Genomic DNA, 13,865 nt, shown 5'->3' on the forward strand with positions numbered 1-13,865 from the left:
AATGATGCGAGTGACCCGTGCGTTTTGCCGCCACTGCATTGGTTAGCCAATGCAATGCGATCCTTGAATTCTCTATATCTTTCTGCCATGCCCTTTTCGGTTTTCACAACTTTCCCACCCCCGATTCTCCTCCCCGATATGACATGACTATGGCCCCTACCGTCCCCTGTAACCCTCCCATTCCACCCATCTGCATCCTTCCTTCCTACCATTCCATCTGAGTTTCCCTAGTTTCCACTCTCTCCGCGATATTCCCCTTCCCCCGCCGTCAGTGCAATGTTCCACCCCTTCAGACCCTTCCTCCACCGCCCCACCACCACCACCACTCACCCGAGTCTCCAGAGCCGGCATCAATGGCGCGAGAGTTCTCTTTCGACCGGCGCTATTAAGTCCTCATCGGTCGCTCACGGTGGACGCAGCGGCAGGGTGGTGGGTGTAGCTGGTTCGGCGCGGTACTCAAAGGGGTTCCCTTGGCCAGGATACGGGAGAGGGTGGCTACAGATGACCCAGTGAATTCAGTGCTCCTCTCGACTCTGTCCGTCCAGCGAGGCTCGTCCACAACCATGGGTTTAACTAAAGCTGCAGCTATCCTGTTCCTCGTCTGTCAAGGTACGGGTGTGAAGTGCTAATTATGTCACTCAAGAGTGTGCGAATTGGTTTTTCGGACCTCAAAGAACGGTTATCACGGAGGTTGTGCGAATGAACGAGGTATGCCGTTGTGATGTGAGAGTTTGCTGTGAGAAGATTACGGTTTTACGGGGAAGTTGGTTGCTCAGGACGTAACGCGAAAGGTTTTGGGTGGGGATCGTTTGTTTTGTGGCTACTTTTGGGGAGGGGGAAGGGGTTACATTCAACTACTAAATATAATTTATTCTTCAATTGAAGGGGGTACATTGAAAACCGTATCCCCATACATTTCAGTTATGTTTGAACTCCTGGACGCCGCTCGCCACGACCTTGTGGTAATTCAGTGAATAGAGTGCTAAGACTCTGTTTGAAGGGTCTCTGGTTCCAATCCTTCAGAAAATTGTGATCCTTGTGGTGCGAGGTGACCCAGGGAATGTTATTGGCTTCCCTGCTGCGAAATTCTCGCGTGTTTTAGTGCGAGGTGAGCTGTACGGCAGTGATTCGATAGGTGAGGATAGAACCCCTACCCTCACTTCTCTGAAACAGTCTTCGAGTAGAAACACTTTGGGGCGGTTTTTTAATGTGTGGTTAACATCAACCAAATGCTGATACAGACTTTAACTTAACCAAGAGGTGCTTAGCTTCTGAAAAAGATCAGATCTCAAGCTAACCAGAACTTGCGCTAAGTCACCGCCAGGTAGATTTGGAGGTTGTTTCATCTTATGGTTAGTGCTAACAGAACATTATAAAACCGGCTCTTCGTGAGTGAGAGGTTCAAAGTCCCATCAAAGAAATGTGGTCACGCGCTGACAGTGTTTTCCTCATGTCTACTCTCTTTTCTGTTTCGGCGGGATTGGACCCACATTGGAGCCTCTTATTTTGGCCATGGGGCTTATCTCTTATTCTGCTCACCTGCTGTTGTGTTCATGTCGTGGGGGTATTCTGATACGGGGTCGCAAGAATCGTTCGGCTAACAGTCTGCCTTTGTCACTTTCCACTGGAAAATGCTCAATTGGTGGTCATTTCCATTGACCTCATCTTTGTAAGCTCATTTATTACATGATTTTTGTGTTTATTCTTTTATACCAATTTTATAAATGGGACACTGTCTTTAGCGGGTTATTCAATACAGAAAGCAGAAATTTATCATGAACGTTTGGTCTTAATGTTTGCGTACGTGAAGCGTTGACAATAATTTAAATAGCATTTAACTTTGGGTCTTAGTAATAGTGTAGATAAAGGGTCTTCCATATCTTTCCGTGACTTGTTTGTATTTAATCTGTGCGATATGGCTTCTGTATCAATCAAAATTGACTTTTGTTGATAAGCCTTATTTGATTGTATTTTTCCCTTGAGAATAGCTACATAACTTCTTTTACCATCACAAATTCCAGCATAATTATTTCAATAAAATAATGGTCATCATATTACTTAAATTCCTCATTCGCTCCAGTAAAAATATTTTGGAGTGTGTCTCAAAGCTAAAAATTTATTTTGGTGACCGGCTCTTGAGGATCTTGATCGACCAGTCTGTTGAAGAGCTTATCGTTTTAAAAACCAGTTTTCTCATGCTTTCAGTTACGTGATTTCCATTGAACTTGGAATAAAAGTAAGACTTGCTACATTTTTCCTCAACTTTTCTTGGGACGGCCTTAAATACCGGTTCATAATCTTCAAATAATCGCCCCGCAGCAACAATCACGTGAGATTAATGGTTCTTTTCTTATTTTTTACCAATCATTCGAAGAATGCGGCCAAGCAGAAAGTAGAATATCGATTCTAACAAATGCGTACCGTAGTTATTTATAGATTGTGGAAAGTTTAGACGTCCTCCCTCATTACATTATTTTTTAGTGTGCATTTAAGATATCTTAGGTAAAATGAGCGAATTATTCCTTCATATCATTTATTGGCTGTAGGAAAGGGACAGATTTATTTCTTACATATAATGTTTATCATTCATCTTTTTGCTTCGGAGCTTGCATTTTCAAGGCTTTGAAATGTTATTATTGTCAAACAGGTTATTTCGTGTGATGCAGACCTGAGTGAAACGCGCTATGTACCAGCGATTCTCTTGTAACGCATCGCTTATTCTCATTTCTAACTTTTACGTACATTCCCTGTTGATAAGAATGATCGCTCGAAAATGTTTGAAGGTTGATGTGATTAAACTAATGAATCGATGGCATGCGTAACATTTATGTCAAGGTTAAAAAAAACTTTTCCACTTGAAGTAGATGTAGTCTACGACGAAAATACCACTTAGGAACTGGAATAGCGTGCTAAGAATTTAAGGAGAGATTAAATTAGGATAAACTGAAAAGTTTTAGTTTATGATCACTTATATTTAAATTGAGATCATTTAATGGTGAACATGCCTTTTGCTTGCGTAATAACCGTCATTAGTTCATGATATAATACTTAAGTCCCCTCTAATGGAAAAGGCGTGTAGTCAATGGCAGAGAGAGATCTTGATGATTCTTTCGAGCAGGCATTTTCAAGGCTTTGAAATGTTATTATTGTCAAACAGGTGATTTCGTGTGATGCAGACCTGGGTGAAACGCGCCATGTACCAGCGATTCTCTTGTAACGCATCGCTAATTCTCATTTCTAACTTTAACGTACGTTCCGTGTTGATAAAAATGATCGCTCGAAAATGTTTGAAGGTTGATGTGATTAAACTAATGAATCGATGGCATGCGTAACATTTATATCAAGGTTAAAAAAAACTTTTCCACTTGAAGTAGATGTAGTCTACGACGAAAATACCACTTAGGAACTGGAATAGCGTGCTAAGAATTTAAGGAGAGATTAAATTAGGATAAACTGAAAAGTTTTAGTGTATGATCACTTATATTTAAATTGAGATCATTTAATGGTGAACATGCCTTTTGCTTGCGTAATAACCGTCATTAGTTCATGATATAATACTTAAGTCCCCTCTAATGGAAAAGGCGTGTAGTCAATGGCAGAAAGAGATCTTGATGATTCTTTCGAGATCATGTATACATTGCACTCTCGGTTAGAGACTCTCAATAGATTAAGCTTGAGAAATCCGATCCAAGGAGGCATCGCAGGGCTTGAAAGCCTTAGCGATATGCAGTGCTAACCGTTAAAAGGTAAAAGTTACTTAACTTGCACAATTTCTTTTCTATGGAAAACGTCTAAATTTGTTTACCTCCCAATGGATATAGTAGGATTTGATTATTTATGAATATCGCAGGTCAGCCTTGAGCAAAGTTTACCTTTTAAATTTAACTTGCCTGTTGTTCCAGAGAAATATTTTTTTACTTGACGACTCGGCCTAAATAGAAAAGATAATCATTTTCTTAATTGTGGAGCCAGATACTTGTGACCTATTTTCTTCATCATGAAATGTCAACTCCTCCTCTCTCCGGGACGACACTTCTACCAGTAAAATTATTGCCGTGAAAAATATTCGGTTCGCCGCGGTCGCCTTGCGGTTAGTTTTTGCTCCCAATTCAACGGCTGATTGGCTTCGTTTTTTTCTTTGCCGCGGTGAGTTGATCGATCATTAGGTAGTAAAAAAGAAAAATGTTGACGCTTTCTCACGCAGGCCTGGCGTTAAATGACTGTTAAACTAGTAAAAAAAAGCTATCTTTCGTGTTAGTAAGTAGCGTGCTCCCCAGCGAAATAATGATATAATTTTTGTCCATTTTTAATTCAGCTGGAATTTAGATTAAAAATTATCTGAGCATGGATAACGTAATTACTAAATTATTGACAGGGACGTGGTACTTTAATTGAATACATTATTTAATTACATTACGTATGATCCCAAAAACTGTTTAGTGAATAATATTTGTCTTCAGGGGTCCATATCGAAAGCTACGAGCTCGTATGTCTTAACTTGTGTGGGTCCGAAACAGCTAGGTAGCATTTTTTTATCTAACAAACGGGATATATTAGCGAAAAAAACTACCTAATCAGCGAGTGTGCTGTTATAAAATGATTTTTCACTATTGAAAGAACCTTTCACATCGTTTTAATTATTAATATATACACTTCATTTACTTTCGCCCACTCATCAGAGCCTTACCTCACTTTCTGTGTCAGACTCATTTTATTTCGGCTATGTTTTTCGCATCCAAGACTCCAATGGCTGATTACTTCAATATTCATTAATTATGCAGTCTACTTGTAATGTATGCCACATTTTGGAGGAACGTTTGTTTTGATATATAGCAGGAAGTGGACCTTGAAGCTTATTCTTGGTCCCCAAAGGCGGAATTCAAGCTCAAGGTTAGTTCCTGATTTTCAACGCTGTCGGCGGTCTCCGAGGGATTCGCGTTATCTTTTGCAGTTCCAACCTTCGTTTATATTCTATCGAGGCAAGCTGGAGTGCTTTTTCTTTCGCGATGATTCTTGACATTTCGAGCTCTTGTTTTCGTTGGCCCGGAGACTATTTACTCGGCGGTCTTCTTTGTACTCCGCCGCGTGCGATACCGAGATTTCTGCGATGCATTTTTTGTCATATTAGCTCTTCACTTATACACTTAATGGAAATATGTTTGATGCAGTTTACGTTATTAGCATGTTGCTATCAAATTTACACCAGCGAGAACTTAAAAATGTTAAACTTACGCGGAAGACTTCGTGTTGTTACATAAAACCAAGCCTGATAAAAAATTTTATAATATAACCCTTCGTCTCTTACGTATTTTTAGTCAGAGTTTTAAAATAGCGTACATTGTTTTCGCCATCAGCATCGTGATTAAGTTTGATGGTAATAAGAATGATGACGGTATGAGACAACGTCACAAACTCTGGCATCTGTGTTGATGGCAATGCTGATCAATCGTCACTGATGATTCGAGGAAGCCATTCAGTTTACCCCAACGTCTATCCTTTTTCTTCAGTTTTTTTCTTTTGTATATCCTTTATTATCCGTTTCTTGATCATAATCTGAGATCCTTGCATAGGTTCTTCCCATGCATTCTTCAATAAAACTTCCAGTTGGAATCGTTCTTTTTCCTTATATTATGCTCAATACATGTTGACTATCCTTGTATTTATCTTGACTTTACAGTTTGTCTTGTTATCCTCTCTTTTGGTTATTTGATAAATTTCCTTTCTTGTTCCTTTTTTGCACAGAATTGATTTATTTGTCGAGATGTTTTTTTTGCATTATCTTTCATGTAATTCTACCTTGAAGATAGATACTCCCTTTGTGTGACCTGACATATTTTCCTCCTAGTTTTTTATTTATTTTTTCGCTGTCGCAAATTTTCGATTAAGTTGTATATTTAGATTAAAATGAAAATTAAAAATAACATTCACCGAAGATCTGACTGTACCCACGTTTTCATTTATTGCTTGATATCTTCGATGGCTGGACTTAGCACAATCGCCTCCCCGGCACCCAAATATATCATCGTCATGACTGGAAATGGAGAAATTCGTTTCTAAGATCACTTTTCTGTAAGTTTTTGTCCAACTCGGGTACTTTAGTACTATGATTTCGGCTGATGCAATGACTGAATGATTTTGGCATTTGGAAAATTTTGAACTTATTGTTTTGGATTCAAAAATGTGGAAACTTAACCCGTTGGGTGGCCAGGGAAAAGTTTTTATACCCGCTCGTTCTGTTTTCCTCACGATTGCGATAATCACCATTAGTGGCTCTTCCTTTCTGGGATTTTTTAGATTCTCTCGTGCCGCCTCAATCGGGGAATCATCATCTCGGCCGAATTTACGTAACTCTCTCCCGCCCGCATCAGCGATTATTAAGTCCCGGCTCTTCCCATAGCTGCCCCTTGCTCCCTTAAAGAACCGGAGGGAGTCTCTCTTTCCACCTTGAAGTCCTTGAACTACAAAAGTTCGCCATTGCCACGTCGACCGCACATATGTTTCCCTCCCCTTTCACGCGTAGGTATATCCCCCGTTTCAACTTTCGGCGCTTGCCGCGTTTATCTCTTCCGTGACGAAATACGCGCTCTTTCCCGCGGCAGGATATTCGAATCCCGCATGCATCGCTGACTTCGTGTGCGCTTACTTTCACCAGGGGCGGGGAGTTCAATTTCAATGCATCGAATTTTATCAACATTTTAACATTTTTATTGGTTCAATAGTTTTTGTATCCTTATTTAGGAGTATAGGGAGTGCATTGAAAATGCATGGCTACAAGTCCCAAACGTGTTAGAATTTTGAGTTGTATTTATCGCTGTGCGTAGCACTCCCTGCAAAACATTTTACAAGGGAGAACGGCCCTTTCTCCCGGGAGGAGGGGGGTATTCCATACTACCCGGACCCAGTGTTGACATCCCCCCAAATTTGATACTGAATCTGCCCTTGCCTCACTTATTGGTGAATGGAACTATTTTCCCTTCTAGAGATCCTGCTGGGACTGCAATTAGCTACTTTGTTCAGGGACCCATTGACACCACTGATGAGGCAATATACCTTGCTTCAATACTAAATAACAAATTATATAGTTTCTCCATTTTCTCAGACAAAAATATGTTCATAATATCCGTTGCTTGACTAGTCCAGTATTATTTTAGCATTACCTGTAATATATTCGAGCGTTAACGTTATTAAAGCCGTTTTTGCAGACACAAGTCAGCTCCAAATTAATTTAATCTCTGCCAGCATTTAGTATAAATGTACACCAGCAATCAAGAATACATAACTTTACTGTGAAAACGCCCCTCTCTCCTGGGGGGGTGTCCCATACTACCCGGACCCGGGTCATAACCCCCACCCCAAATTTGTCGCTGAATGCCCCTGACTTTCACCGCCGAAATCCGTGCGGTTCCTTCCTCTATCGGAGCATCTATTCATATCGGTCGAACGCTACTATACAAAATGGACAGTGCGTTGTTTTCGGAATGGCCTGATAAGGGATCTGCTTTCTAATGCAACCGAATTCAGCGTGGACTTTCTCAGTGTTTCGGCATTGAATAATGTGATAATTTCTCTCGCATGTTTTTTTTGGTGACAGTGTTTTCGTATCCGCTTCATGGGAAACATTGATATCTGAGTGATTTTAGGTTGGTTGAACTTGAATTGGTTGGTTGGATGGAAGAGAAGTAGAAATCACTTTCGAACTACTGAAACAGGAAATGCGTTAAACCTCTGTAACTTTCCACTACTCATTTTGTTGTTTCCAGCATCAAGGTGCAATAAATTTCTACTTTTGCAATTTTCATAAATCTACTTCTTCCTTTGGTGCAAATATTCCGTTTGATTTCGTAAGTTTATATCATAAACACTGAGAATGTCTAAACATTATGTAGAATATTTTTATTTATCTTCACATCAATGGGAAAAATGTCGTATATTTGTCTTTTTTCGATTATTGTCTACTCATTATTTGAACGAAATAATCATTTCATCTTGATTAATTAAAAGCTTTATTTTGTTTCCTATTGTAAGCAAATTTCGTTCGGGTTTGTAACTACTTCTTGCCACTAATTGATCAGTGCTATTGTTGAGAATTGATTCCATTTGGTGGAAAATCTTCCTTCCCCACTTTCTTTCGGCTCATTACCATGGTTACCTAAGCAGCAGGTATTTTCGTTTTTCTCTATTTTCGCGAATAAGCCCACGCATATGTCTTCATTCCTTTATTTAAAACTAACCCCATGTAAAAAGATTATATAAAATAATTAAGATAAAATGAACCTGAGAACCTGGCGCCTTTTTGAGAGGGTTATTCAAAAAGGTTGCTTTAGAGATTTTTTTAGATTTCAGCGCAGTTTCAAGGAGCAAATGTACTAAATATACAACAGAACCACACAACCTAATTAAATTTTATAAGCTGTGAAGTTCTCACTTTTCGTATTTTTTTCTTACGAAATTGATATTTTTTTATTAACTTTCATCAAGTTTTTAAGAGTCATCGTGAGCCCCAGCTGAGGGCTCAATCACCCCAGACCGCCCCTGGATGTCCTAGTTAAAAATAAACTTATTTGACCTTACATTTACCATAGCTCTCCCTTCTATTATCGATCCATCATCTTTAACTATTTCTAAGCACGGAACGCGGGACATATCGTGACAGGGTATCTCTCAGTGCCGAAATCGCCTAAATGACATTGAAGCAGGGGTGCCGACTTAGAAAAAATATTGGGGGGCCCAAAGCAGGGATCTTGCCCCGGGAAATTTTATAAGTATTGAGTTTTAAGTTTTTTAAGCATTTTATAAGAGTCATATGATCAACATTAGAACTCTGATAACTTAAATCTCGATATCTGGATACTCCGGGGAAAATTGACAAGCCTGACACATTTTTTTCCCACACCCATAACGAATTTTTGAGGGGGCTCGTGCACCCTCAGGCCCCGTGGAGTCGGCGCCACTGCATTGAAGAATATTATTGAAGTGTCCTGATAGACTCGATAGCCTCTCATCGCCGAGGTTATGCTATGCATTGGGACCAAACCAATGTTTAGAGTTAATAATGTAAGAACCTTCTGGGGCGAATGTAAGGAAAGGTTGATGCTCCGATGATGAAGGACCCCCACAACTTTTTATCATGTTTTTATGTAGGCTATCTTTGCGTCATTTTTTGAAGTTCATTAGTTCACTTGCTGCTTATTTTAGTTGCTTTTTTTGTTCTTTAGTGTTTTGGTTGGGTCGGTGCCTTGGGCACAGTGGCATAGCCACGGGGGGTTTTCCGGGGTACTACCCCCCCTTGAGCATTTATAAGGGGCGCCCAAAAACGAGTAAGATGGCCTCCATAAATAAATTTTAATAAATTCTCGTACAAAATTACAGTTTTTGAGTCCTAAAAATCGCGTTTTCAACACCAAAAATCCCAAATTTTTGCGAGGGAGGACCCCCGTTTGCCCTGGGGTGTTTTCCATACACCTCGGAAGGGCCCCGAAATCTTCGGTAAATAAGGTTTTCCATTCCAAAGAAAATACCATTTCAAAATCCTGGCTGCGCCACTGGCTGAAGGCTGAGATTTTCATGCTGCTGCTTTATCGTGGTGAAGCCTGAGAAGAACCCAATTATTTTCGACCGATCTTCCACACAATCTAAGTAACTTTACCACACAGTGCTTAATGGAGGCCTGAAAAACAACGTGAAAAAAGGGGGGCAGAGTTTTGATTTCAAATCAAAGAAGAGTTTGCGTGCTCAGTGTTCACTGACTCAAGTTATGCGTCGTTTTCGAAGGCAAGAGAAGTTTATGGTAAACCACCGGCTTTATAATGTGATTGCCTCTGAGGACCGTTTTGACACGATAAAAGTTGAATACAAATTACTATTGAAAGGAGAAGCCCAGTATAATCCTAGGAGAGAAATAATTCTCTTAAATTAATTACTCATGCTTTTCTATCGAGTTTAGCGGGTAATTAAACCAGACTTTGCTTTCATGGTAAAATGAATGAACTGTAATGAGATGAGGGTATGGAAAGCGAAGTAAGATGATAAATTTATGGTGTACTCCAATTAGTGAAATAAATTTTGCGGTTCATCCGTGATCTTACGCCCATCTGTTTGGGTGTTAATAATAATGAATACAAAATAAAACATTTTATTCACTTTCAGTCACAGTTTTCCGCCGAGTGCATGGAACATTATTCAACAATGTCGACTTACATTACTGGCGCTGCGTCTGGAAAAGAGCTAACACCTGCCCGGATGAGGACATAAAATATTTTTTATATACTAGGTAAGTACAAACCAAACTCTCATATGGAAATTCTCATTTTAATTAATATTATCTCATTAATTCTCATTTTAAGATTTAATAGCATGTACGGAAAGATATCAAGGGTCCCTCTCATTCACCTCAGCTTGGCATTATAAATTACATGAAGTTAGATGCTTGGTAAGCGAGCGGATTGAACTCGTTAAACGGATTTTAGCCAGTCAAAGTTTCTGAATGACCATTGCATCTGTCTGTTATCTACCCGTTACGATATCTTTATGGTAACCTCATGCCCTAGTTATGAGCGGAATTTAAATTATTATTTGTTACGACTCTGTCTCTGAACCTGATCGGTTCGAGCAAATGAAGTTCATTCCCAGTGGCACCACTTATTTGCTGTAAATTAAATTCTAACTTTCACCAAACTGGGTCGGAAATCCCACCGCTGCAGCCTTGTTTTACCTCCGGCGATGAACAACTTACTAAATGTCCTCAAATATGTCCTCTCGCTAAAAATTACTTGAGAAATCATATATAAATATATCAGATTGACAATCACAACTGGCTCGGCTAAGGCAGACGTATTTGATGACTGGAAGTGTCCTTCTACTTATAAGACATTATGTGATTTAAAGTATAAGTTTAGGTAGTAGCGGTCTCAACGTTAATGAGAAAATATGTTATCATATATGTTATATAATATGTTACCATAAAGGCTCTTACTAAAGATCTAACGATTACGCATGCATAAAGCTCTTGAGATAGATATGCCTCTATGAACTATATTTGCAGTTTTATGCATTCTCAGCCAAATATTTTATTTGGGATTTTTGATTCGGAGTGGAAGAATTTTATTTACAAGTGAAAGGGTACAATCAACCGATTAATGGGAGGTAAAATATTTCAAATACGAAGAAGAAGGAGGTAAGCGAGATTAGAAGCAACATCGTGAAGAAGTAAACGTAGCACGTCTATTGATAGTAGTAAAAGTAAAAGTCAAACTCAGTGGAAATATTGCAATGTCTAATTTTACTAATATTAAGAACATCCACCATATCGTACCCAACATCATACAAGATATCTATTGATATTTTTGGATCACTGTTCTGCTACTGCTTTCCTCGAATCGGGTTCACGCTATCAGGGAATAATTATGTTAAGGAAACGGTATAATTGGACTTTAAATATTAAAGAAGGTACTTTCAGTGCATCGAATACTTTTTTATTCTTGTTTTCTTGCAAAAATGTAAAAAAAACGTATTAATACAATACAGGCCAGAGAGTTTGGTGCCAGTGGGATTAATCATGACGTCTGTAACTGAACAATGACACACAATTTGCATTCTTCTTCAAAGACATTATCAGATATAACAATGTTGTCGTCTGTAATTTTTTGATTATGGGTTTCTTTAACACAAACATAAATATCACGGATAGTCCAAGTGCTTTCTAAAATTCTATAAAACTGGCCATGGGAAAAAAGGGTTTTTTGGTGGTACAATCCGGCTCTCTGAATATTCTGACCACAGATTACCATTGCAAAGGCCTTTTTACGCATAAATTCATAATATTTTCTAATTATTAAAACAACTTCAAAATAAACTCCCACTGTAACACATAACAATTTTATATATTCACCCATGTACAATCACTACGTCCATACCGTGCTATTTTCATTTTTTGTTGTTTATTCCCGTTTATAATAATTCTTGAATACTTTCAATACAATATTTTTATTTATTCGTGATAAACGTTATCTTTTATCTCCCCAACACACGATGTGTCTTTTAGAGAACTTTAACATTCTTCATAATTCGTGCATTTTATTTTTAATACTTTTCCCTGATTATGTTACGTGTCCTTGGTTTAATTATGGATTTAACATTTTTTAAACTTTTTTTTGGAGTATAGAATTTAAAAAAAATGTGTGGAGTCGATGTACACTCGAGTGACTAATCGGCATGGAAGACTCGGAACTTTTAAGTCAAATTAATAGGTAAATAGTGACATTTGAGCTTGTATTTTTCGTCAGAAGGCGGTGATTCAACGTCAAAAATGATTTTATGACTGTATGTGCAGTATCAACGGAATACATAGGGCATGACAGAAAAAGACCTTTCTGTTATAATATATATGATCGTGCAGCGCTGTGGAATATCTTTTTGCATAATTTGTCCTCCTCCTGATATTTCATTCGATTGAATATTTTTTACATATAATATGTTCCCGTTTTTTTCTGTCCGCGGTTCAAAGCTAGCATCTGTCGGCAGGTTCTGTAATTGCTCTAAATCATAAACTAATTTCAATTCCTTCTTGCCCATAGCTGCTATAAGACTCTATAAAGCAATCCGTCTCATTGATCAACCATCTTGTGCCGTGGATCAAGTTGCGAACTGATAGCCACCGTGACTGTGCTTTCACATTGACACAGGAATATTTCGATGGCTAACAGTTGAAGTTGAAGCATTGTCATTATTGGGGATTCAGCCCGAGGGTTAGTTTGGGTAGGTGAGGATCGAGCTCACCTCGGACCAAGCCACGGGCATTTGAATTTCACAAAGGGGGCGAATTACTTTCCTGGTCCACCTCGCATTTCGAGGATATTTGGTTTCGTGGTGTCCGAAGGCTTCTCCCCGTGCCTTTTTTTACCTCGGGACCATGCGATTAGTAATCTAGCGCCAAACTCACATGGCCATATTGCCCCTCTGATTAATATTTCTCTGCGTTATATGTTATATTGTACATTGCATCACCATAAAATTATTTGCCTTTTCTCGGTTTCGATGAATTCGCCCGTGCAGAACAAGTGCTTGTGGAGCGTATAGAAACCTGTTTCAATGCATTAATCTGCCCTCGATGGGCGTGAATTTTTCATCAGAAAGGAGTTCATTCGCATTTTTCGGCTTGCCCTATTATTCCCGGAACCTCCTTTCGTTTATTCGAATACATTTCCACGTTACACGCGACCAGTTCAGTTAATTTGCGATTTTTTTCGCTGTTACGCATGGACATAATTATCCAAATATCAACGTAATGTTTTCGAAAGGGGGTGTGTCGACCTTGTAACGTCGCAAGAGAAAGGCTATTTATTGAACCCACAATCTCTAAAGTCTCAAGTTTTCGCGTGTCCACATCATCATTAGTCAACAATCCGAAGATTGGTTTGACACAAATCGCCATTCCACACTCCTGCCTGCTAGCCTTTCCATAGTGACAAATTTCTATCGTGTCTTCATAAAAATTTAGTGAAGTATCTGCGACTCCTCGGGATAATAGTGTGGTGGTTTCCTCTTCTTGCTTTCCACATCGCAGCACAACAGCCGATAAAGTAAATGTTATCAAGCCTGCATTGAATTGAGTGTCGTTTTACTTACGATGTGGTCTCCACCTCAACTCATATGAAGAAGAGGAGCATTCCTCTCACCAGGGTGATGGGATCCGTCGCAAAGTCACGGCAGGCATCTCCATAGGATTAATGCATCTTTTAGATGGCCTGTATTACCCAGGGATATATCCGCCGCTTTTTGTCCACTACTGCTTATTTGATACGTAAACTCGCTTATGTTGTAGTTAACCTAAATACATATTTAGAGCTAGATCCACCATCCACAACCCA

At 39.1% G+C, this 13,865-nt stretch overlaps 1 protein-coding gene across 1 annotated transcript in view; it reads left to right on the forward strand.

The window, feature by feature from the left end:
- The first annotated feature begins 563 nt into the window (after positions 1-563).
- Positions 564-13,865, forward strand: part of LOC124158155 (lipase member H-like) — a 45,943-nt gene continuing 32,641 nt past the window's right edge. Inside the window, exons 1-3 of the mRNA XM_046533339.1 lie at positions 564-609; positions 1,001-1,135; positions 10,147-10,270. Of these exons, the coding sequence (XP_046389295.1) occupies positions 564-609; positions 1,001-1,135; positions 10,147-10,270 (305 nt within the window). The remainder of the gene's footprint in view (positions 610-1,000; positions 1,136-10,146; positions 10,271-13,865) is intronic.

This window comes from Ischnura elegans, chromosome 4 (assembly GCF_921293095.1).
Source record: "Ischnura elegans chromosome 4, ioIscEleg1.1, whole genome shotgun sequence".
Taxonomy (NCBI): Eukaryota; Metazoa; Arthropoda; class Insecta; order Odonata; family Coenagrionidae; genus Ischnura; species Ischnura elegans.